Raw genomic sequence first — 24,908 nt, forward strand, 5'->3', positions numbered from 1 at the left:
TTCAGAAAAAGAGAAACAGAAAAAGTAAGATGTTAATCCAAACCAGAAGCCATAGGTTGATTCGTCAGTGATTTGTTTGGGACTTAATCTGTAGCAACCTGGCCCTTTTTGCCTTGGAGACTCCCTATGAACTATGCCAAACCTATTCTCCCAGAAAGTATAAAGGGACATGCCCCCCCCATGCCACCCACCCTTTCCAACAGCAGCTTTATAGATGGGGACACAGTACTTAAACAAGGTGAATGAGGAGAGGTCAAAGAAGCCCATATGTCACTTTATATTCTCAACCTGCCCTACTCAGCCAGAAAGGTTTGTCCTGGCAGGGCGTGCTTCACAATGGCAACAACTACTGATTCGAGTCACCCTTGGAAGAAGAGGACAGGCCCTTTAGACTTAAACCTATACTCAAGGCTGAAAACTACTATCTAAAAGCGTTTGTTTTCACATGCTAGGTCTTGGGTGGTTTGGGAATATATACAGATCAGGCAGTCTCTGCTGGAGGAGGGATGCTCAGGGTGGAAAAGCTGACGCATTCTATACTTAGCACTAATGTCCATCCACGCTGAATCTCTTCTTTTTTAATGAAAAGGAGCAAAAATACAAAAGGGAAAGCAGAACATGTGTCTCATTTCTTGCTAAAAAGGCAGAGGAGCCCTGGTGGTGCAGCGCTCACTACTAGTCATAAAACCTGCCTGAGGATTCACGCAAGTTTCTAGGCAGACCCTGTATCTTGCCCTGCATCTGTGCTGCTGCAGCTCTGCTCAGATACTGGTTACACCTACACAAGTTGCACTTTTAATGTGGTGTGGGTCTGATCCAGCAGAAAATAACCTTCATTCACAGCTTCCTGGCTGTTCTCCCCTTGTTTGCTGTGCCATGGGTGATCCAAATTCTCAAAGCAGCCATAGTGCAGCTGGGCTTTACTAGCATGTGGAAGGACTACATAGACACCATTTCTTAGAAAAGCTGCCTGTATCACACAGCCAACCCGTCAGCTGGACTTGGGCAAAGGAATAATAGAGTACAGGGACTGCTATACCTGCAGAGAATGGCCTAAAGGCCTCTCACCTTGAGAGGTAGCACTGCTGGCAGTGGCTCCTCAGCGCTGATGGACCTCTCTGAAACTCTGAGAAGAGGGATCTAAGCTTCAGTTGTGGTCTTGTGATTCATATGGAAATCAGCAAGACTGTCTACAGCTTTGCCTCTCAAGTCAGGGACATGGGCTGACGGGTTATGAAAAAGCAAAAGGCTCACTGAGACCTTTCTCCAGTGACTGGAGGGACTGCTGAAGGCCTCTTCTCCCATTCATCCCTCCAGCAGAAACACCAGTAAGCAAACCACTACTGTCAAGGCTGAGGGGATGAAAACAATGGGAAGGAAATTAAGGCAGTGCAGAGGGATGGAAAGAATGAACTTCAAACCCTCTCTCCTGCTTCACCAGGTCCAGTCTTTCCTACTGGAAGCCCTTCTCTGAGCTGCAGGACAAAGCCAGGAATTTGCCTTTTGTTCCTCTTCCTCCCAAGCACCTCCCCAGCTCCGGTTGCACCCAGAATTTCAGAAGCTGCCCTATCCTCAAACCAGCTGCTGGACCCTTGCAAGGCAGATGCTCTGAGGTTGGGGGTTCCTACAATGAAATAAGAGTCACCCTCCCCTTCTTTGCATAAACCTATCCCACAGAGGTACTGCTAGGGTATTACAAGGGCCACAGCTAGAAGAAGGGAGAGGGTCTTCAGACACAAGTGATCTTCTGGATACCTGTCTCCCAGTCACAAACTGCTCCTGGAGCTGCCTAAAATCTTTGTGGATTTACACACAGACAGGTCCTGCCAGCAAAGCCAAGTGAGTAGTCATTTGCACTGCACTCTCCTGCACCTGGTGTGGTAGGAGCTCAGCACAGAGGACCTTGGGTCCACACTTCTGTATCTCCAATGCTTCCATTCCTCACCAGCAACACACCCTGGGCAAATTCTCCACACCAGTCCTGCAGCAGCTCTTGACTGCTCCTAATCCCTGCTAATATCTTCTACATTTAACAACTTAAATTTTCAGTGAGTCCTTGGAGAAGCCTGGCATGCCCTTCTAGCAGGGCCTTAGGGAAAAAACAGGCAGCAGGCAAAGTATCACGAGGGGACAGAAGAAATCTGTACACCATGCTTAAAGAAGCACTGCTTACAGCCACTGCCAAGCTGCATGTACAGAGAGGGTTTCTTCAGTGAAAGATAAAGCCATGCTGCTTTCCTAACGCTGAGCCTAACTGGACTTAACCTCTCTTACTGATTTGTACTACTGCTAAGCCTGGGATAACCGAGATCCTTTCTAAAATCCCACCCTCTCTTCATGATGAACGACGCTCAGGTTTCTGGACACCAGCCATGGGTGAGAGACTCCTTACACTGCCCACAGTCCAGGCAGCACTCTGCATCTGCAATGTGCCATGAAACAGTCCCTTCTGCTCTCTGAAACTCACTCAGGGGTTTCCCAGCCTCATCTGGCCAGTAGAGACAGCCCAGCTTTATGCCAACAGCAGCACCAGTCCATCTCTAACTGGAAACAAGCAGGCAAAATCACCAGCATAGCTTTGCAAGCAGAAGCACCTTCCTCAAGTGCTCCTGCCTACTGCACCACTGCCTCCAGCCTGCCAGCAGCTCAGGAGACAGAAGCAGCTGCGATGAGAGAATACAGCACTGAGCTATGAGCACAGCAGCCATGAGTGGGAAAGCCTCTGTCCTGGACTGACCTTACTGCATGGTCTCTCTGTCTCAGTGCCTCTGTCTGTGCATGGGAAACAACAGTCCCTCCTGCACACAGTGGGTTGCAAACGCATAGAGCAGGGCAACCTTGAGGAAATGCCCATAAGATGACAGTTCTGGAGTGATCCTGAAAGCAATACCTTACCTACAGGAGTAGGAGAAGCCAACTGCAAAACCTGGCCTGGGTGACAGCCTTGCTTCAGGGGAACAGAAGCCTAAACTTGTTCAGCTGAAACATCCCTACAGCAAGAGCCAGCTATCATTACACTGTCTGCTTTGGAGTAAAATGGTTTTGCTGTCATAGTGACAGTCATGGCTACCTGTATGTATTGGGTCTGTCTGGGATGGAGTTAACTTTCCTCATAGCAGCCCCTAAGGTACTATGTTTTGGATTTGTAGCTAAAACAGTGCTGATAACATGCCAATGTTCAGGCTATTGCTGAACAGTGCTTGCATAGCATCAAGGCTTTCTTATTTTCACTTTGCTGAGCCTTCTCCACTCCCTAGGCAAGTAGAGATGGGAAAGACAAGAAGCTGTGACAGCTGACCCAAACTGGCCAAAAGGATATCCCATACCGTATGTCATCATGCTCAGCAATAAAAACTGCATGGTTTTGTCTTCCAAGGTAGCCACTGCTCAAAAACTGGCTGGGCATCAGTCTGCTTGTGGGCAGGGGTGAGCAATTGCCTTTATATCACCTGGTTTTGGCTTATTTTTTTTTCTTTCCTTCACTTATTAAACTATCTTTACCTCAAACAATTAGTTTTCTCACTTTTGCTCTTCCTGCTCTCTCACCTATCCTGCTGGCAGAGGAGGATAGTGACCGAGCACTTGTGTGGCTGCTTGGCTGCTGGCTGGGGTCAACCCACTACAAGGCAAACCCACCCTTGCAGAGAGTCCACCAACAGCAATGAATGCAGACGCCTGGGCAGGGCTGGTCTCCTAGGTACGAAGGCACACACATGTACACGGGACAAAACATGGTTTTACAAGGGATAAAAAAGTAAATAAAAGATACCCAAAGGTCTGGGTGGGGTACCACATTACCCGTTTTAACTGCTTTGTTACTACGATCGGTTGAAGTGGTGTTCTCGCTTGACACAAGAGACTCTTCTTCCAGGCCTCCTGAAAAGGAAGAAGAGCAGAAACACATCTCCTGGTGAGTTGGCTAGCAGAGCAGCTGTCAGTGACACCATTTGTGAGTCTGCAGCCACAGAAACTGGCTGCTTTCCCTGTACAGGGAGCAGGGACTAAAAGTCTGATAAAGCTGAGCTCTTTTCCTGGATTTGTTCCTAGTTTACAGTGACACCTTGCAACTCATCACCATCCTATGCCTTAGTTTCCCCATATACTGAATCAGCAAAAAGTCTCTGCTAGGGAAGGCTAATTCCACAGAGGTTTACTGGGAATAGGAGCTATACAAGGAGGACTGCAGCAACAGTAAGTACCACTATTAAATCCCAAATTAAAAAGGTACACTGTCAGGGCAAAGAATTATCTACATTCAGACCAATACACTCTTACCAACTTTTACACATCTGGCCTGGATTCAGCTTAATGTGAAAAGAAAAGTCCTTCTCTGTGACGCCAATATCCACTGGCTACCAAAGCAGGAAGAACTGGGATGTTAGCTCCCGGGTATTTCTTGTGCTACCCCTCCCTTTCGGAACAGCACTGCCAGGCACAACGAGGTCCCCGGTTTGTCCGTGGAGATGTCTCCCTCCAGCTCAGTCACCAAAACAAAACTGGCTGGTCCCACTCCAAGTGCCTCGCTGCCTGGCTTTCCTATTTCCTCCATGGAAAAACAACTCATGATGTTCCTGCAATATGCAAGACGCCAACATGTCGAGGGAGGAATCTGAGCGGTTGGTGTCACAGCTATTGGGCACAGAAACCACAGCAGTTCCATGACATCTTTGTACCAGCACCATGCCTAACCCTCTCCTTTCCTCCAGACAGCACTGCTGCTTCCTCTCCCCACCAGTGTGCCACAGCAGAGCACTGCTGGCAGCAGGGTGCAAGGACTGCAGAAGCGACTCCACCAGGTCAGGCTGTTCAGCACGCCAAGAGGCTGAGGGAGCTCAGTGCACCCAAATTCCTCTGTCATAAGATGAAGTCTCAGGGAGAGATCCTAGCTTGCCAGAAAAATCACACTGCTAAGGAACGGAGACAGAGACCTCTGTCTATAGCTCCTACTGGTCTTTGGACCATTAAGGTATCACAATACTTGGCAATAGCCCAATACCTGATTTCAGTTTTTCTGATGCATGACACAGAAATAGGATCTTCCATTAACACTGGATCCATTCTGCTAGAGAAGATTTAAAATGTCATCCAGTGCCAGAAACTGATTTAAAACAAGCAATAACTTGTTCATACTTCTGTTTGAAAGGACTTCAGAATAGTTCTGCCCACTCTAAAGGAAATACTAACTGGGCAAACTCACCTGTGCTGCAGGAAGCAAACTGAGATCTCCCTCCCTTACACAATGTTAACACTAAAGTCTGATTTCTATAAGCACTTTTATGTCCACCCTGGTATCTACAATCCTAAGGTCAACAGACAACCCTCCCATGAGGAGCATGTAAGGGAGAATCACAACCAGGTAACGCAGGAGGAGGACTGAGTTCCACTTCACACTCACTTGGCTACTTAGCAGAGGTATTTTCACAATATTTGTTTTCTGTGGTAGCTTTCAGTTTCTTAAAAATGTCTACATTAATAAAAAGTTCAGAGTGCTTGATGATTTTGTGCCCTACCAAAAAATCTACCCAGGAATCTGCTGATTGTCCCACCGAGGGACGACCAACAGTCATACGGTCTTGAGATTTGAATTCTATGTAGTACCAGCAGCTGCTGAGTGTGGGGAGGGAGGGAGCACTAAGAGATCATCCAGCAGCAGGAGGACCTTCAGGACTGGGACAGTAGAAGAAAATGTAGTGAAAGGGATAGAAAAATGGTTGGAAAATGGGGAGGGGGAAGAAAGAAGAAGGCGGCACTTCTTCATAGAGCTGTTTGTTTCCCAGGTTTCCTGGGCTTTCCATTTTGCAAGGTCCAACTTGGGAACACCACAGAAGCCTGAGAGCAATTACAGAGAGCACAGAAACCTGGGCAGCAAGCTACTGAACAGTCACAGACCCAACATGGAAAACCAACCAGCACCTCTTCGGCAGAAAAGCTCTCCATGGCGGCTATAGGAGGAAGGAGAACTCAAAAACGATGCCTATGGTGAGAGAGCACAACACATGAGACAGCAAGATGTGTAACAGATAAATACAACTGGCACGGACTCCATTCACAGCCCTAAGAAGGTGGTGCTGATATCACCACTGTTGTCCCCCTCCCTCCTTCCCTGTCTTGGTATTATGGGTCCCCTGTGAGCAGAAGGGAAACTGAATGAGCTGATCTCTGCAGAAGTACCAGCAGGAGCAATTTTCTAGTCTTGGTGGCAAGGTAAAGCACAAAGGGCACGGTCAACCACCATAGTCAGAAAGGGAGATACTATTAGTAATACAGCGCTGCTGGATGCCATATGGACAATTCCAAGAGGGATGTCCCACTTTCCAGACAACTGGACAACTTCCAGCCCCCAAACCAGTCTTGCTTTGCCAGCTGGAAAACTCTCCTTTTGCTCTGGGGCTGGCTTCTTGCAAATCCTTCTCCAGCCCCTTCAAAGGGGGAAGGACAGGGAAAAAGGTACTTCTCTGACATCCTGGAGAAGGGCTGAGAGGACGGTATCAAATTCTACCTCTCTCACATTATACTACTGTTACTAATTAGAATATTAGGAAAGGGATGATGAAAGACAGCAACAAAATGAACCAGAGGAAAATAAAATACCCAGACTCTCAGCTGACTATAGGTTAATGCTTCCTGGTCCAAGAGACGCACTAAATCAGGGGATTGTCTCCCAAAGGAAGTGCCATAGTTTAACAGAGCTCGACTGGACAAAAGCCACTAGATGTGTGAACAGGAACAAGCCTGATTCAACAAGATGGATTGCTCTGAACTTTATCACTCTTTTCCAGCCTCAATGTCCCATCTTAAGATTTCCCTTTGTTTTCTTTCATGCCCAGTCCTCCTCACTTCCTTAAGTCCAAGCTCAACAAAAGTTCCTCTTCTCAGTTAAATTTTACATCCCCAGGACTTCTCACCCCCCCAAAGTATGCTATTCTTCACACAATATTCCATTCCATTTAAAGGAAACACTAACCAGCCATTCACCACCAGAATTATTAAGGCATACGGTCTTTGCCGAAGCAAAGGATAATTTTGTATTTCTAAATAAATGCAGCTTGCTTCCAGTCACAAACAGATTGCTTCTTAATTGAACTTGGGAGGTGAATTATATGGTGAATTAGGAAAAAAGAACAACTCTGCATTTAGTGAATTGTTCCCCTAAGAAGGAACTGTATGGGATTGAATTGCAAATGATGGCACCAAACCCTACAGCCGGGCCCCTTCTCTTGCACCCGAGCCGCTGACCTCTGCCGTGGTGCGGTGTCATTCGCGCAGGCTGCTTTTCCAAGCTGCGAGCACATTCTTTCCCAGAGATCAGTGCAAGCCTTGGTTTCTTATGCAAAGGAGATGTTTGAATAAACTAGTGTGACTAATGAAATCTACAACATCTTTGCATATTTTGTCTCATTGTAGCTGATGAAAAGGGAGAGCACTACACAAAGGCCAGATATGGGTGTGCAGATATACCAGATATTTTCAAACTCTACTAATCTCAGAAGTACAGACAGGGAGCAGTGAGCATCCACACCCTCCTCTTCCACAAGGGTGTTTTTGAATCATACATGAGAAATTTTGGAAGCTCTTGTTTTGATTCACTTGAGCTTTTAGACACTTCCTATCCTTATGCTACCTAAACATATCCCAAAGATTAAAGTGACTTGACAGACACCAAGTTCTCTCTTCTGAGTCTTCCCAAGAGAAGGCTAATGCAGGATCCTAGCAAAACAAAGATAAGTAACTGACATGCCATAAGCATTAACTAAGGAAGCCAAGAAATGCACCTTGCATCTGGAAGCAGCTGCATGTATGTTGCAGGCAACGTGCAGGTCCTGTTGCCCTCTCAATATGTTCCTCAAGTTGTACCTCTCTGTTGGGCTATTCTGTCACGTCTGAGAGCAGAGTGGATTCCAGTGTTACTGCTCCAGAGCACGAAATGTCCACCTGTGTATTGAAGCCTATTACCATTAGAAACACTGACAAGGAGAGTGAGTATTTTCAGTTTGATACAATGCTCCATGGAAAGCCAATCCAGTAATAAAAAGGCAAGCTTGGTCTACTGCTTACAGTAACTCATAATGAGATGAGCAAAACAGGATTGACTTTTCTGGCTTTTAATGTATATCCAGCAGTTACCAAGCCCTCCAAGATCCCTTCCATCCTCAGCACTTCCTGCTGCTGTGCCAGCCATCACCTTTCTCCAGTCTGACTGTTTTAAGCTTTGTCTGCTTCTCCCACAGCCGGAGCTGATACGGAATTCATTGAATCTTGCCTCTGTGCAGGGAGCTGTACTAGATCTCCTAAGCTCTTTTAGCACCCACATTTTTGTGATTCAATTCTTCCTACAATTTGTCATGCTTAACAGCTTACAACCCCGGCAGGACATGGCTGGACTCTATAGCTAGATAACAGTTTCTGTGCGTGACCTGGCAGAGGCCACACAAGAGATTCTCTGCCCAGACTGGGAACATTTCATCTTCTGCCTACAGTGCGCTCACACAACAACTCGGTTTTCTGTCTCCCATAGACCAGCACTGCCAAGGGAGCTTGGCCAACTGAAAGAAACGTCCAGTAGCTTAAATACACCATAAATCTGAGATAGATCAACTAGACTTGCAGCCCTGGCTGAAGAGCAAGTGCCCAAATTGTTTGCAGGAACTAGAGAGGCAGCCTGAGGTGGTGGGTAAGGGTCCAGTGAAGCAGAAAGCAGCAGGCTGCAGCACTGTTGGGAAGAAAACAGTTTCTCCCACTCTTCCAGAGAGGAAAATGAAAATCCAATTTTGTTAAAAGAAGTCAAAGTTGTTCGGCTGAAACCAAAGTAAATGACAGTGTATTAAGGGAGAGCACACAAAGCATGCCACCAAAACTGTACTGAAGGGTTAGGGGAGCTCCAGAATACAAACACAGTCTCCATAGGAGTATGGTGAACGCTTCCACTTTATTGTGAAACACAGGCATATTTATATATTACAGAGGAATACATGCGGCATAATATTATTGGTTCAACTATTCGCATAATGTTCCTTATAATGATTGGTTGGTTATATTGCTAACAGCACGCTTTGGTTTTTGCAAGCCTTGCGGTTTCTCTATATCTTTGCTTTAGTTTTCTTTCTCACTGTCTCTTTGTTACCTATTTCCTCAGTTCCGATCCTTCCTTTGATACTTAGTTTCTCATTCCCCAACCGTCCTTGGACACAGTGTCTTTCTCAAAGCCTGGATTGTTCACAATACCCCACATTGCAACATGCCCTTGTTGCTCAAGAAACTCCTCTACACTGTACTGCTTACAGTTGCCTTGTACCACCAGCACAGGATAAAAGATGGGTAACCTGAGGAAGGAGCAGGAAGCAGACTCCACTCAGTACCTACAGTTCCCACAAGAGAGTGTATTAATATACCAAACCTGAAAATCTGTCTTCTACAAGATGCAACTTAGCGTTAAAGGTACTTATTGCTTGCATGTTCTGTTCTTGTTTGTTTGTTTGTTTGTTGGTTTTTTGGGTTTTTTTAAGCCCAGGTAGTCTGAACCACCAAAGGTGGGAGGGGGGGAGCAATCAGATCCCTTAATAAATAAAGCTTCTATGCTTGCTTCCACTTGATTACAAACCCTTATTGCTGTGCATGTTCTGTTCTTTTTTGTTTGTTTGTTTTTTGGTTTTTTGGTGTTTTTTTTTAAGCCCAGGTAGTCTGAACCACCAAAGGTGGGAGGGGGGGAGCAATCAGATCCCTTAATAAATAAAGCTTCTATGCTTGCTTCCACTTGATTACAAACCATGAGGGGCTTCTTGTCTAAAAAAGGAGAGGAAAGCTAGGCAGCCTACTGGTGTACCAAGGCACACATTAGTGAGCCTAGAAATACTCACCAACCTCCTGGTGAGTCCTTCTAAGACCTCAAAGCTGCTTGAGGGGTAGCTGACTTCTAAAGCATTTTAACATCACTCGTCTTCTTTTATCTGAAAACACTACTCTGGGGCAAGATGAGTTACCTACGTGAAACTAAAGGAGAAACATCAGTCTACCCCAAGACGCATCAAGCTTCATGTTCAGACAATGCCTATCTTGAATTTTAGTGTAAAACCTAACTACTGCCAATAAGAATTGTAGGCGTCTGAAAAATTTCGGTCTGCAACCACAAAGTGTTTCTATATAGGAAGTTGGATGGGATGAAGCTTGCAACATCTCTATTTTTTCCAAAGCAGAAAAGTTATCCTTAAAATCCAACTCCTCCACTTTCAGAGTAGTTCCAAGCCAGGATTAACTTCTCCTCTTCAGACCAATGAAGACTCTCTCCATGTTCACTGGATCTCCTCTTCCTTCCCTAGTTGCTGCTCACACAAGGGAAGGGCTCCATAGCCGAACTTGGAAGGCAGCTTCCACTACTATGTTCATCATCTCGACTGAGGACAAAGGAGTCCCCAGTGAGCACTGAGGATTTGCCATGTTCTCCTATTTTTCTGATTTAGTAGAGAATAACTTGACTGTACACATAATTACCTGGTCTCTGGTGGATCGAACCACAGCAAGACTTTTTAAAGTATGTCTTACTGTAGAGAAAAGAGCTAGGACACAAGAAAGGGAAGGAAGTGTCATAAAATACATTTTAAAAAATGTTAACAATTTAATCTTCCATGTCTATGTCTTAAAACACCTCACCTTCATCATCTCATTCAAAACATATGCTAGTCACATGCCACAGCTTAGAGACTGGATTTCAAACAGAGGCTACAAAGAAGCATAGAGAAAACCAAGAAGAGCAGGTAGCATTAAACACTTGTCACTGTTCTGGTAAGCTCTGTCATATATGACCATCAGAGAAGCTTCTGGAAGAACAGGATAAATCAAACTTGATGTTACATGCTTCCTCTTTAACCAGTGGTCCAGAACTTTTTAAGTGTAGAAAAAACACTTTATTGCACTGGATTTTCTAACCACAGAGAAAGTGATGATTTTATTAAAACAAGCTCTGCTGGGAAAATGTATTCAGAATGTGGAACAGATGTTTCTCAGAGCTGGTGGAGAGTCTATAGCAAAAACCTTTCATAAACCCCCAGGCCCTGGAGATCTGAGCAAACGATTTGAGATAGATCCTTCAGCATTTCCTGTCAGTGGAATAACTGAAGTCCCCTCAATTTACTTAAAGAAAAATAAATTAAAGAGGAGAAGAATTCCAAATCTCAAATTCCCTGCAGGAATCTGGTTTTTGTTTTCAGAACAAACTGACTAGCTGCAATAACTCAGGAGAGTCCCAGGGTCCAGAGGCTTGATAAGCAGATGTGTCATCTCCACATCAGCTCTGCAAATGCTTGTGCAGGGTGACGACACTGGCCTCCCAGGGAAGTTCACGAGAAGAGGAAGCGGGACACAGCTACACAAACGCAAGGCTGCCACAACCATGAGCTGCAAAGCACTTAGTGCACCAAGCCCTTCTGCTGGCCATCCATGTTTGAAGCAGCACAGCAGGCAGAGCAGAAGTGTAGGCAGCACCGTTCCCCAGCACCATCTGTTTTCCCTGGGCACTCCCTGCTGTTGTGGAAATGGCAGCATCACTTTTATACTGTGATGCATCTTCTTTTTAAAGAAGGCATCGCAAGAAATGGGACAACCTGACTCAACCTCTCCATTAACCTTTCAACCGAGAGTCAATGCTTAAGGTGAGTAATGCTCTCTGGAGACAAGGAAGCACTGAGAAGACTGGAAGGGGCCTTTTCCTGCAGTCTGTATTAACTACCTGTTTCCTGGGGTAAAAAGACAGACAGAAGAAAGAGAAAAGAAAGAAAAAAGTTACCTACAACCTGTGTCACGTCACCGATTTCTTTCGGTGAGAAAGAGTCCTGCAAGTCCCTGGCCTACAGTGCTTTTACTGAGGCAAGTGAAAATTAAAAGCTAAAGTGAGCACGCAAGTGCTTTGGGCACGTGTGTGTTTCTGCTGTAAGGCCAGGGTCCCACACAGAGTAGGCAACTTCTCCCCTCCCAGCACATCAAGGCAGTAATGTGTAGCACCAACTACTCCCTTGCCCCATTGCACTTGATTTCTTGTCAATCTGATGGCTCAAGATCTACTTCTAACAGGTGTCTGCCTCTCCATCACATTCCTCTCGATTCACAATAATCCTCCTCCTCCTCTGCCTCTTCTTTGAAAGGAAAGGAAAACAGAAGTGAACTTGTAGGTGATAAGGAAACTGTAAGAGCTGGCTTGCATTCATCCATTGCTGTTCTAGCAGGCAGTACAACCCCTCCAGCCCCACTCTGCTAACATCCCTTTCCCTCTGACCTGCACAGTCCAATTGCTTCACCCTCACTCTACACTGGGCCCCTTTGTCCCACCATGCCCTCCTCATGCTGCCTCACAGCATCCCTCTGCCCGCTCCAGCTGTGGGCTCCCTGTCAGAGCCTCGGGCCCTCTGCAGCCTGGCCAGACTGCTCCTCCCACTCCTAATCCTTTTGTTTTCTCCTTACCTTGTTTATACTGGATAAAAATTAACTCAAAAATGAAAACGTTACACTGCAAGCTAAATCATGTTTGAATGCAATCAGAACTCCTTCCATGGAGAGTGTGGGGTGCCAGCACAGAGACATTTCTTCCAGCTTGCTTTCTGCCTGGATATTCAGACACTCCCAATCCTCGAACTTCTTGGAGAGTTTTTGATGCCTTTTTGCCCCCCAGGAGCCTGCACCACATTTAACCAACAGCTGAGCACCCTAAGCGGATATAGCCAAGACACCCTGCCTTCTTGGTTACCACCATCTCCACCACAGCTTGTTTATAGCACACCCCCAACTGACTGCCAACAACAGGAAAACAGAGGCATGAGCCTGCACTGAGGCAATAGGGCAAGTGAGGCTTGAAAAGTTTTGGGAGCACAAGCTAAACACGGCAACTGCTGGGTAGCCTTAGGGCTCCTCTAGCCCCATGGTCAAACAGATGCTCGAATCATTCGCAGTCACTAAAGAAGCAGCAGGGGAGCTGGGGGGAAGTGGTAGAGCAGCCTTCTGCCCACCAAGAGCTTCTGGCAGAGCGGCTGCCCTATCCATCCCAGGGATGGCTGCAGTTCGGTAGGGGAGTCAAGTCTCAAACCCACTCTCTGCCACAAACAGACTGCAGGATCCAGCAACATCATCAAGGACAAAAAGCAGAGTGGCTAATCCCCTCCCCAACACAGCTTTATACATCTCACACGGTCTTCTCTGCTCCAGGAAGTGGAATAGCAACATAATCTGAGTATTTCCTTTTGCCTCTGATCTTTGCCCCAGAGAAACTTGTTACCTGCTCCCCAGGGCTGTCCAAGTCACCATCTGGCCTCAGAGCTACAGCAGCAAACACAGTCCAGTATTTCAGCCTAAAACTAATTTGCTTTCTTTCCCCACTTGACAGCTGAATAAATACTTTGTCCTTGCCATTTGAAAAGGGGAGCTGCAGTGAAGGTTTTTTGTCCACTGTAGCTACAAACGCCAGTCTTCTTTCCAAATCAGGCTGGAACAAGCAGCTCAAAGTGAACATGTTTCTTCCACAAATGTAACCCCCTTTCTGTACACAATCAACCACAAGCAGTTTACAACTTCTTCTAGTTTATTTGTTGTTTGCTATTATCCATCAAGCCATTTTAGCTACTGATTTGTTTCTTGGACCTGCCAGCTATTTCACTGAACGGGGAAAGCAACTTTTATTTTGTGTGCACAGCAACATCCCTGCTTGAAAGGAGAGAGCCTGAGGGTCAAGGCATCCAAGCCAGCCTCATGGAGTGACCATCCTGTGAGGACTGCTCTCAGAGCTGATTAGACCATACTCTTCTGCTGACCGTTTCTGCCTCCAAATTAATCTGCTAAAACGCTCTTGGAAATGACAAGGCACCCTACACAGTTGAGGCAAATTCAATTTTTCATTTGAGCAAGTATTCAAGGAAATTAGGCATTTGCCCAGCTCTGAAACAAATGCATGATTTAGGCAATTCTGCAGTTATTGGCTAAGCACTGTCGAATTTTACAATTAGGGTAATGGATTTAACTTCCAATGTAATTTCCATATGGATAAACTGATCTCCTCAAGTACATTTGCCCATGTGTTCCCTGCATCACAGTTAATTAATATAAAGCTATTTAATAACCTCCTCTTAAACACAAAAGACTATTCAGACTCTTCTGGCATCAGTAAAAGGAACAGCCTCCCAGTGTGTTACACCAGCTGTAGACAAGAGCAAAAGAAAATTTAATTAAGAGCGACTGAGAGGAAGACAGTTGCAAACAGAAATGTTATAAATGCTCTACGTGGTGACGACCCCAGCTCCGTAAAGGGTTAATAAAGCCATCTAGGACCAACTTCCAGGTGCCCAAGATGTGCCCAAAAGAGAACTTAGGGGATGGGGAAAGCAGTGGGGCTGGGAGCCAAAACCAGGCAAAGTCAAGCAGAGAGCAGCAGGGATTCAGCATTGTCTGTGCAGCGACACTGCTCCAGCTATGCCCAAAGCTGATGGTGGCACCACATTGAATAGGAAGGGGCTATAGAAGCAGGCTGTTTGGAAGCAGCTCAGACCGCGGCATCAACATATATAGTTTCTGCATATGCCTTTAGGTGCTTAAAGAAAGTTAACTGCTCATTAACAAAATCCAAGCTGTTTAATTTCTGATGTGCAGCATTTGACAAGAGTGATTCTGAGTTATTGCCTTCCTGGTTGATTTCTGAGAGCAGCGTATGAATTGGACTCACAGGACAAACACCACCAAAGTTTCCACTAAGAACGAATGAGTGACAGAGTTTGAAATAGCTGGGGATTTTTGTTACAATGGAGAAAGCTTTATTGCTTGTGTGGATTAATTTGAGCAATATTGCAGAGCTCATAAAAATCACTAAAAGAAAAACTATGTAAGGCTGAATGTTGGCTGCACAGCAGAAATAAAACCACTTATTTTGACAGGCAGGAGGCTACCATCCAGAAAACTTGATTTCAGGGAACAGTGCATTTACAAAACAAACTTTGTGGTGCATGTGACCAGCTGCCATCGGGAACCTAGACAAGAGGGGGAAAAAACCATTTTACTCCACAGGGATCACAGAACAAGTACCAGGGCTATGTCAGGTTGTGCTCTGGCAAGGGCCAACTGGTATCTTCATCTATTTTTTGGGACTCCCCTTACCCTGCCCTGCAGGACCTTTATCACAAGCAAAGGGGAAAGGGGAGATAAACTTTATTTCTTTTGCAGTGAGTGAAGCATTTCTCTGCTAGTCACCAGCCAAGTTTGAAACACCACAGCCCACTGTGTGAAGGAACACTGCAAGCCCTACTGGTTCCAACTCATTTTGAAGCAACGTGACATTGCTGGAAAGACCCTACAGAGAATCAGAGCCTGCATACCCTTTGGTGGGAAAGGTGGAGTAAAGACTCTAGCACTTCTTGTTGCTACTCAGGCACATCACAAGCAGCACCTCACTGCCTAAAGAGGCAGTGGACAGCCCTCCATTAACATCTGGTGTTGACTCAAACCTAGCACTCAAGGACCGCTCTCTCCCCTGCATCATACTTCAGGGTCACGTAGGGCCTGTACAACACACAGCAATACAAAAGCAGGAACAAAAACCACATTGGGAAGCAGGGATAAGGGAACAGTAAGACAGCATTTGTCAGCATGTGAGATGGGTGTCACTTAAGGGAGAGGTCTGAGGAGGCAAGAACGTAGAACAAATTCCTTCTGGTGAATATAGGAATGGAGACACTGCCAAACACACTGAACCCTCTCCAGGCAGGAGCAAGGTGAAACTGCCTTCCTGAGGGAGGAGAATACAGCACTACAGGAAGGGGGAAGGGGCTATGGGCGACCCAAGTATGACTGGGGATCTCTAAAGCAAGAGAGCTGAATGTGCAACACACAGGAGCCTGTGCAGCAAGGAAATCGGAAGAACCCACCGCATGTACAAGGGCAGGAGCAAAGAAAGGAGCTGCATCCCTGCAGCACTCTCATGCCCCCACAAACAGCAGAATTCTTCCTTGCTGGAAGCAAGCAGTACGGAAAGCACAAAGCTGCCCTGTGCTGAGCTTCTGGGGGTGCAAGGCTTAGTTGCAAACATCTGCTCTCAGAGCAGAATTTGCGCCCGTGAACCGAGCTGCAGCTCACTGGATAGGCCAGCACATATATCATGCAGTACAGCCCCCGGGCTATAGACCCAAAGCCTGTGCGATCACCCCACAGGCACTGCCAGACTGACAGATGAATCCAGCAGCAGTGGCAGGACGAGAACAGGCAGAGGTGCCTGACAAGCCAACTTCCTTGCTCCTGACAGCCACAGAACAGGGTGACTCAAGGCTGCTTCTCCAACCTTGCAAGGGAGATCTGTCCTCTTTGCACAGATACACCTCTCGTGCTTCAGTACCTTGACCACCTTCTCTTATCTCCTCTCCTACTGTCAGACACCAGACTGGCAGACTTCATGCGATGAGCAAAAGGGCATCCCTAAGATCAACAATTAGAGAGAAAAATCCCTCTTGACATTTTCCAAGAAGGAGTTCAAGTTGATTTTTGGGAATCAAAAAAAAAAGCATTTGGAGTGAAAATACCAACGCTAAAGATTAGTATTTGCTAGCAGGAATTAAAACCAATTAAAAGGTTCTGCAGCAACAGCCAAGGGTCATGGGAATTCTGGGCAATTTTTATGCTGTAGAAAAATCAGGCAGGTCTGAGAAGGCTGCAAGAGCATTGCAAACTCTGGGCTGGAAGGAAAAAACACAGTATCTGCTACTCTGCAAAGAGAAGCTCACTGGTTTATTGCACAGAAATGTGGAACTGCGAAAGGGGGTAACTCAGAAAAGCACTGTGAACAAGAGCACCCTCGGCCCTAGAGGACTTATCTGGTCCTTTCAAAGGGGAGCTCCTGCCTTGCCTTACCAAACTACCGAACTATGGGAAATTCATTTCATGGTTGTCTGCACCGGTAAAACCCCTGACTGAACGGGCATAAAAAGGTAAATACTGTGGCTAGTCTTATGAAAATCACTCAGCACAGCTAAACAAACCTCAGCATCAGGCACTCTGCACCTACCTTTCCACCGAGCAGGCTGAGGCTTCTCTTCCTGTTAAGAGACTGCGTGTATTGCAAAGAGACATCCCTAGAGTGCACTCACGTGTTGTGGAAAACTGAAAGGAGGTACGCAAACAGATGGACAGAGCCCTCAGACAGGTCTCTTGGAACAAAGATGTTCCTCTACCCACATAAGAGGAAGCAACCTTCACTAAAGACATCCCAGTGGAAGCGCAGAAGCCAGTGGAGAGTTCACAGATGTGGGTTATATTACAGCACGTACATAGTTATTTGCATTGCTCCTAGCCAGTTACGACAAACACAGCTCAGATTAAGTTAGCACAACTCATAGATATGCTCTAAGCCTAAAGGAATTGAAGGTTGGGCCACAGGCAGCCCTGAATCCAGCAACGCTCGAGTCCACTCCTTCTACCTGAACCAAGTGCCACTACAGCAAAGCACCAAACTCGAGTTATGAGGGGAAAACAGCTCTGAGCTTGGCATGTATGTGCCAAGACAGCTGAATTTAACCATCTCTCCTTCAAATCCATAAATCAGACCTTCCCTGGAATCTCAGTAAGTCATGGTCTAAAACCTCTGCATTTTGCAGTCTTCTGGAAGTGCATTTTGCACTAACTGAAATTTCACTAGAAACGCATCAGTAGCTTCAAAGAGGACTTGGAAGTCATGTGCAGTATTACTACTGGCCATGGCCCCTAGATTGAGCAACCTCTCCCAGAGTGGGAGCCCTGCCTGTGATTGCTTCCAGCACCTTAAGTACTCCAGTGGAGGTGAAGTCTCATTCTCTACCTTGAGGCTAAACAGCACAACCCTTAGCAGGAGAGCTGCACTCTGAGCAACCTGTCCTGCAAGCAATCCCAGCTCACATGGGAATCAAGGCCTTCCCTCAGGAACATGACCAGAGAGCAGTGAAACACGTTTCAGGGGCTGAGGGCCCACCACAGGTGAATTAAAAGCTGCTACATAACTTGAAAAACACTGCAGTCATCCTCCCTGCACCACGCAGACTTTCAGGGGTGTAGTCACACAGGACTGCATGTTCTTCTGCTCCCTTCTACATTTCTTCAAGGTTTGCCTCCTTGCCCTAAAGGAGTTTACACACATTGCGTTTAAATCTGTGATTCCTGGGTTCTCAGGCTACAAAAAAAGCTATGAGCCAGTCCTAAATCAGGAAGAGTCCAGTGAAACAAGGTGACCACGGGCATCCCAAAGCAAGGAAAAGCAAAGCAGCCTGCTGCAGGTGTGGGCCTTGTGCAGATCTGGTGAAGCAGCAGAGTAACTGCCTTCATTTTCATAGCATGCTCCAGAGCAGTGGAGCTATCCTCTGCCAACAAACCAACTCCCTGATCTTATTAAGAGAAGGTTTAATGTAGAACTCCTGTCTGTCTCATTTGCCAGAGAATAATTTACATGAATTTGCTGTCAGAGCCTCTACCTGTCCACGGCAGCCTCTCCCCTCTGATTTCAGTAGAAATCCTGAGGTCAAACATAACCCTGACCCAGCTGCACTGTTATCTGAAGTATTACTTCCTCTAACTAGCAAAGGTGCTCTGTAAATCCTTCCCGCCGCTCATTTGTGGCAGTGCGAAAGCCTCATCAAGGCCTTCAAGCCATGAGCCTAAAAACCTCTCAGGATTAGTGACAAAGAAAACCTGTTTTGACTGTTCTTGAAAAGCATTCTTGGCAGCAGCAGGACAGAGTCAGTGCCTCTGCAACAAGGCCAGTGCAGCGTGGCATCGGCAAGGGCAGCCAGGCTCCCGCGTCTTCTGATCTGCTGATGCCAAACCCAGAACAGGCCAACTTGCCTTTGTCACTCACAGAAGTGCCTTTCAAGACTAGAAACTGCCTCCGTGATACAAAAGAATCAGAAAAAAGAGTTAATATATCAGAAAAGTCTTCTTAATCCCTAAACTGCCTGAACAGACTTAAATTAAACCCGTTAGGATTAAATAGGCATATTCTTCCCCAGTCATGACAAGAAAAGAAAAGGCCTTCTTCCTCTGTGGTGAATGCTTCAGCAGATAAAGCAATAAAGCACAGACAACCACCTTGCATCAGCGGACTCACTTGGATCCAAAAGAGAGGTGACACTGCACAGATTCACAGCCTGCCTGGGGGTTTTCTCGTTTCCCCACATTTCAAAGCCATCTGAGGGTTCTCAGCAGCACAGGAATTCTCAAAGCTCTGACTCAAGTTTCATCTAAACTAAAATTAAAATGTAGAAGCAAATATTTTCTCTAAATTAAAAAAAAAAAAACTATGAGAAACTTTTCAAAACCGTAAGCTCTTTGTAAAAAAATCTTTCATCAAAGTGATTAGGAGTCGGTGAAACACAGGCTTGCTGAGGATAGCGCTTGCTGGCAGATCTCCAGGTACCTGATGCATTTCATTATGTTTTGAACCATTACTGTACCTCTACGGGTCCAAATGCTGAGAGTATCCGCTTCAACAGCATTGCATGAGAACAATTGATTTTCATAGCAAACATGACATCTAAACGTGATCCCACAGAAACAGACAGGGAGGCAGCTAATTTAAACATTTTAAACAAAAAGTAACAGTTTCATTTTAACAACATCCCTTACTGGTTTTCCTCCTTGTAGCCGCAAAACATTTTTTAAGGAGGAGAAGAAAATTCCCTGTTCGGCAGATTCTTATGTGGCATTACAGATGGTAGAAGCAGGATGAATAGATGATGCGGAGGGCATAGTTTGGCCTTCTCTAATAATATAAAAAGCAGCAAACAAAAAGAACACAAGAAGCTCTCTGAGCTTAGGACCTAAGTTTCAAAGAAGTGCAGATAATGGGGGGAAAACAACAAACATTTGTTTTCCTGATTTAGAAAATTAGAAAAAAATTGCCTCAACTCAAAGAGAGGTCAAATTGTGCAACTTTAAACAGTTCTTTTACCAGATCACTAATGAGAGTAAAACTAAGCTTCAGGTAGACCAAAGCTGAAGTTGAGACACCTGTGGAAAGGAGCACAGAAGTTATATTACTGTAGATATTTAAAACTCAGCTGGAGGAAAGCACTACAGAATTAATCTTCAGGGAAATCCTGAAAGGGTCCAGATGAGCAATGAACTAGTTGGTAATCCTGTGCTCTCTTATAAGAGCACGTCTCCTGGCATTCACTCAGAGTTCATCTGCACTGTTTGCAAATGCTCTCTACTAGCTCAGAGTTTAAACCAAGTCAACAGAGATCAACATGCAGATACCTTAAAACTACTTGGATTAAATGGGGCTAGACTTGGCTGTAGACTGCCATCATGTCTGCCTTTCCCTTAACATGGCCTGAAGAAAACCATGCTGCTACGAACATATCAGAGAACGATGTTTGCATGTAAGATGCTATTGCAAAGCCACCTGCAGTTTTCAGCTGCTCAACCTGTGCTCTTCCTGACAAATCCTTGGAGAGGAAGCTCCTTTGGAGGAAAGGAGACTGCTTATATGAAAAAGGATTATGAGGTCATATTCTGCACTCCAAAAGGCTTGAAGTACATAGCAGAAGGGATGCATTCCCTGTGCAATGCCAATCCCCTGTGTGATCAATCACACAAAATCATCCAGACACAGTGGACAGAGAGATCCAGACAAAGCCAAAGAGGGACATGATTGCTGGAGCTCTGAAGCAAGGTACAAAGTTGGGTACCAAAGAGACAGCTACCCCTAACTGTAAACCCCACATGAATGGTCTCCAAGAGGATCATCAGAGAGCTCTGAGCCAATGTCCCTCAGAGGGAAAGAACCATGACCCTGCTCTGTGACTTCACCAGAAAGACAATGCTATTTGGTTTATTGCTTTACATCCCAGATGGCAAGAATAAAACGCTTGCTCCAAATTTTCCAAGAAAATGCTTGGACACACTGAACTTCAAGGCATCCATTCTTCCAGAAGCCAAACCAAGGGCGCTGCTGATTCAGCAAAAGAAAAGGCACCAATCTCAAGTATCGTCAAAAAGCTTAAGGGTCTGAATAGTGATCATGGTGTTTCTGCAAGCAGGAAATTAATGCAGAAACCAAGCCTGAAGCATATCCATGATGTGAAATTAAATTCAGCACAGAGATCTGTGGCAGAATTCAGACAGTCTTCAGGTCAGACTCCCTGTCCCTCTCTCAAAGGCCTAGAGAAGGGTATAGATATCTTTCTAGACCAAGACTGGAAGAAGGTGAAGAGGAGGAGTTGGAATGGGAAACCTTGAAACATCTGAAAGTCTCAGCCCTCACAAACCAAGGCAGAGCTTTTACTGAAACAGACCATCTCCAGTTCGATCCAGTGAAGAACCATGTCCACTGCCACCCATAAGAACATGGGAACCTCATTCTCCAGAGCCTGACATCTGCAGATGCTCCACACAAGCTAATAGGGTGCATGCCTATAAACAACCCAACAGTGTCAAATGGCACTATTTTCACCCCTCCTCCTAGCCAAACAGCATTCTTTGAAGACAAGGAAACAACACAAGGGAAGAAGAATGCCTGGCCTAATAGTGTGTTCAGAACTGCAGCTCCCAGATATGAAGAGCCTGTGCATCTGTATATACATATTAAGTACTTCCTCCACTATACAACTAATCCGATTAACAGCTTTAGGAAACTCTGAAATGTTATAATTCAAGGGGTCCTATTCATAAAAGGTCTTAGGCTGCTTCTGTACAGAGGTTGCATTCTTCCCACTGGAAATAAAAAAGCAGAGAGCAGGACTTTCTCCCAGGGAAGAATGGGTCCCAATCCCCACCATGTTGAAGTAGACCACCCTCTTACAATTCACATGAATGTCAGGCAAGCCCCACAAGAGAAGAATCAACCTCTCCTGCTCCTGCAGAGAGTCCCAGTGCAGAGCAGGTGAACACAGAGAACTCTCTGTGCATGCTCCACAGAAAGCACGACAGTCACAGGGGCTGCCCATTTGTCAGCTTGCACTTCCAGGGGTTGAAAGCCAACGGGACGAAGCAAGCCTGCCAAAGATGAGGACAGGGCCAAGTGAGTGACGTGACATAACCATTCACCTCATGGGAAGCATCATAGGATGCACCAGCTCTGCCTCAGTCAACAAAAGGTGCCAAGAAGAGACTAGTCCAGCCATACAACATGAGCCATGGTTGTAAGAGACCAGCACCTACGTTACATGATCCAGATGTGGGTTATAAAATTCAGTTCATTTGCCAGATGGTGCAGGTCTGGCACAAATGCTAAGTGAAAGAAATGTGCTAGATGCAACAACTGAAAAAGCCACCAGAGCAAGCTAATGCAGTCAAACACCGTCTGGCTTTGCTTCCCCAGTAGTCTCCTCATCTAACTTCAGAAACTGTCAAAAGGGGTGTGAAAGAGATGAACACTGCCTGTCCCACTTACTTAGTCCTTATTTTCTGATTTACTTTCTGCTCTGAAGGCAATCTACTCCTACTCACCTATCACCTGAGAATGCTCCACAGCCCAAAACATGATATGAACAGGCTAACTGACACAACACCACAGGATAATTGAATTTCCAGGGAGCAATCCATAACCTGAAGAACTGGGCAGCCTGCCTCTGCCCAGAATTTTAGTAACTGCATGAATTTAATCAGTTACATCAGCATGGAAAGCATCCCTCTGTGTTGGATGTGTCACCTTTCACACTCACTCCAACATGAAGCTGGAGCACTGATCCCCAGAACAGGACCTATACAGCATTTAGATGCTCTGAAACCAAAGCTAGGCAGTCACAAGGATACAGAACCAGCCACCAGTCCTTACAAATGATATCACATGAGCCAAGATGCACAGGGGTCAGGCAAACATAGGATTTCAGTTATTTCTGCCTCTACCCAGCCTCTCACCCTACCTGCTAACCCAGGAGCTTAACAGCAGAGAGAGAAAAGAAGTTTGTCCCAAACTGCTCTGTCTCTAGTTCCTCTGGTAACTCTCAGAGCTCGGACTTCCAATGATTTCTCTCTTGCAGCATAAAGTTGAGTAGAGGCAAAAATACTACAAGGAGACTTCCAAACCCTTGCAGACTGTTCCAGAGACTGAGAGAGCTGGAGTCCAGTCAGAGCTCCTGAGTCAAGAAACAGCTCTGGTCTGGCACAAGACTGAGCATGCATAAGAGCTGTGTAGGGGGTAACATAAGCATATGTTACCCCATTTATTTGCTTTGCAGAAAATCAACACAATTGTCAACCTATTTCAATTATAACATCACTTCAAAGGTAGTCTGTATGCAAGACTGCAGTAGATTTCACCTAGGTGGACAGCTGAAAAAATGCATTATTTCATTAACATCATACAACACACAAAAAGGGGGAGAGGACAGTAAGAGTCAAAACTAATGCCAAACCAAGCATCTCTATTTCAAACGCATTTCCTTCCAAATTTGCTGAAAGGCAGTTCATCGTAGAAAGAGACCAGGATAATTGCATTTCCAAGGAAATCAATCCTAATCTGAAGAGCTGGACAGCCCACCTCTGCCCAGAATCTTAGCAAATTTGAAAATCTTCTCCTTCAGACAAGACAGGATTGGCTACATCAAACTGCAATTCGTTTGTTGTTTAACAAAGTTCAGAGTTGTGTCCCACCCTCAGTCACATAACTAAGCTCTGCATGCACCTCCCTCCACAAGTGAGAGCGAACTCCTTTCTCCCTGAGGATAAAATCAGGAAAAAGAAGGTCTCACCACCCCCGGGCTGCCCTTACCTGAAGTGTGTCTTGCGTTTCCATCTGAGTGCTTTGTTAAGTCAACAGTTCTGTCTATTTGAAACAGCTTCAGATCATCTTCATCTAAAGCGATATCTCCCCAGAAGGCAGCTGGAGAGAAACAAACTGCAATTAGTTTAGTTTTTATTTTGGGAGGAAAGCACAGTTCTTATGTGGTCTGTATCACATGTAAAAGGCAATTAGTCCATGGACCAGGAAAAGGTAATATACAGCAGTAGTTTTTAAAGTGCAGACGGTGTGGACATTGGTGGAGGCCAAGTGACAGCATTTAAATTAAGCCACTGTCCAGATCCACCAAAATGTGCTGCTCGTTTTACAGGTCTGCCTCTCAACCAGACACTGAGGTGGTGGTGTTCACTCTTCATTAAAGCCTACAAAAAGAACAATCACTGGCATTTCTCTAGTTAGTGTGAAGGAATTAGCTAAGTTGCAGCTCAGATCCTGAGTTGCTGCATCCGCACCATCCCTAGGCCAATCATCAGCATAAGACTGGAGGACAGCGGTGAAGGACTCAAGCTCAGCAGCAGACATGTACAAGCTACAGCTGTCAGCCTGCAGGACCTCATACATGTGGGTAGCACTCGGACACACTGCATTGCTCTAAATCCGAGCTGAGAGCCTGCCTACCGTTTCCAGTTTGGTGGAGAAATGCCAGTTATTTGTCCCCTTGTGCATCAGTTACCCAGATTTAAGTTTGCAAAGTTTTAAATTTTGTAAATACTCTTGAGTTTCAGCCAGAAGTCATGCAAATAAGGTAAACAAACTGATACCTCGACATTTACAGCTCAGAGAAACAGACTGGAAATCATTTGAGTGGAAAAAATGACACCCCAGGAGTTGACTGAGTTGACACTAGAGTGTATAGTTACCATTTTGGGAATTTGAACAAAACAAACAAAGGTAATGAAGCAGTTGACCAAGCAGAACAGATCTTTCAGAGATAATAAACAGTTTATGAACAGAACTGTGAAAACTCATACGAGGATCCTGCGTAGGTTGATGAAAAATAGTAATTAAAAAAAAAAACCTGAGCAAGTTAATTGGTGGTACAGTTCAAGAGAACTCAGTAAGTCAAACAAGGAGCAACGTTGAGTCACTGTCTCCCACAGCAACCAGATTTGACGGAATCACTTTTTCTTCTCCTGTTAAGTCAAAAACATTTACAGTACCTGGGGGGGAAGACAAAACACCCCAT

The 24,908-nt window shown here is 45.5% G+C and overlaps 1 protein-coding gene across 1 annotated transcript in view; it reads right to left on the bottom strand.

Annotated features, from left to right (window-relative positions):
• The window catches only part of LOC104548258 (tolloid-like protein 2), a gene marked incomplete at its 5' end in the record, with an annotated part of 61,523 nt that extends 37,720 nt beyond the window's left edge, over window positions 1-23,803 (bottom strand). The window contains 2 exons of the mRNA XM_010194231.1: window positions 3,799-3,876; window positions 23,693-23,803. Of these exons, the coding sequence (XP_010192533.1) occupies window positions 3,799-3,876; window positions 23,693-23,803 (189 nt within the window). The remainder of the gene's footprint in view (window positions 1-3,798; window positions 3,877-23,692) is intronic.
• Window positions 23,804-24,908: the final 1,105 nt, after the last annotated feature.

Source organism: Mesitornis unicolor, unplaced genomic scaffold (genome assembly GCF_000695765.1).
Source record: "Mesitornis unicolor isolate BGI_N332 unplaced genomic scaffold, ASM69576v1 scaffold2071, whole genome shotgun sequence".
NCBI classification, from domain to species: Eukaryota; Metazoa; Chordata; class Aves; order Mesitornithiformes; family Mesitornithidae; genus Mesitornis; species Mesitornis unicolor.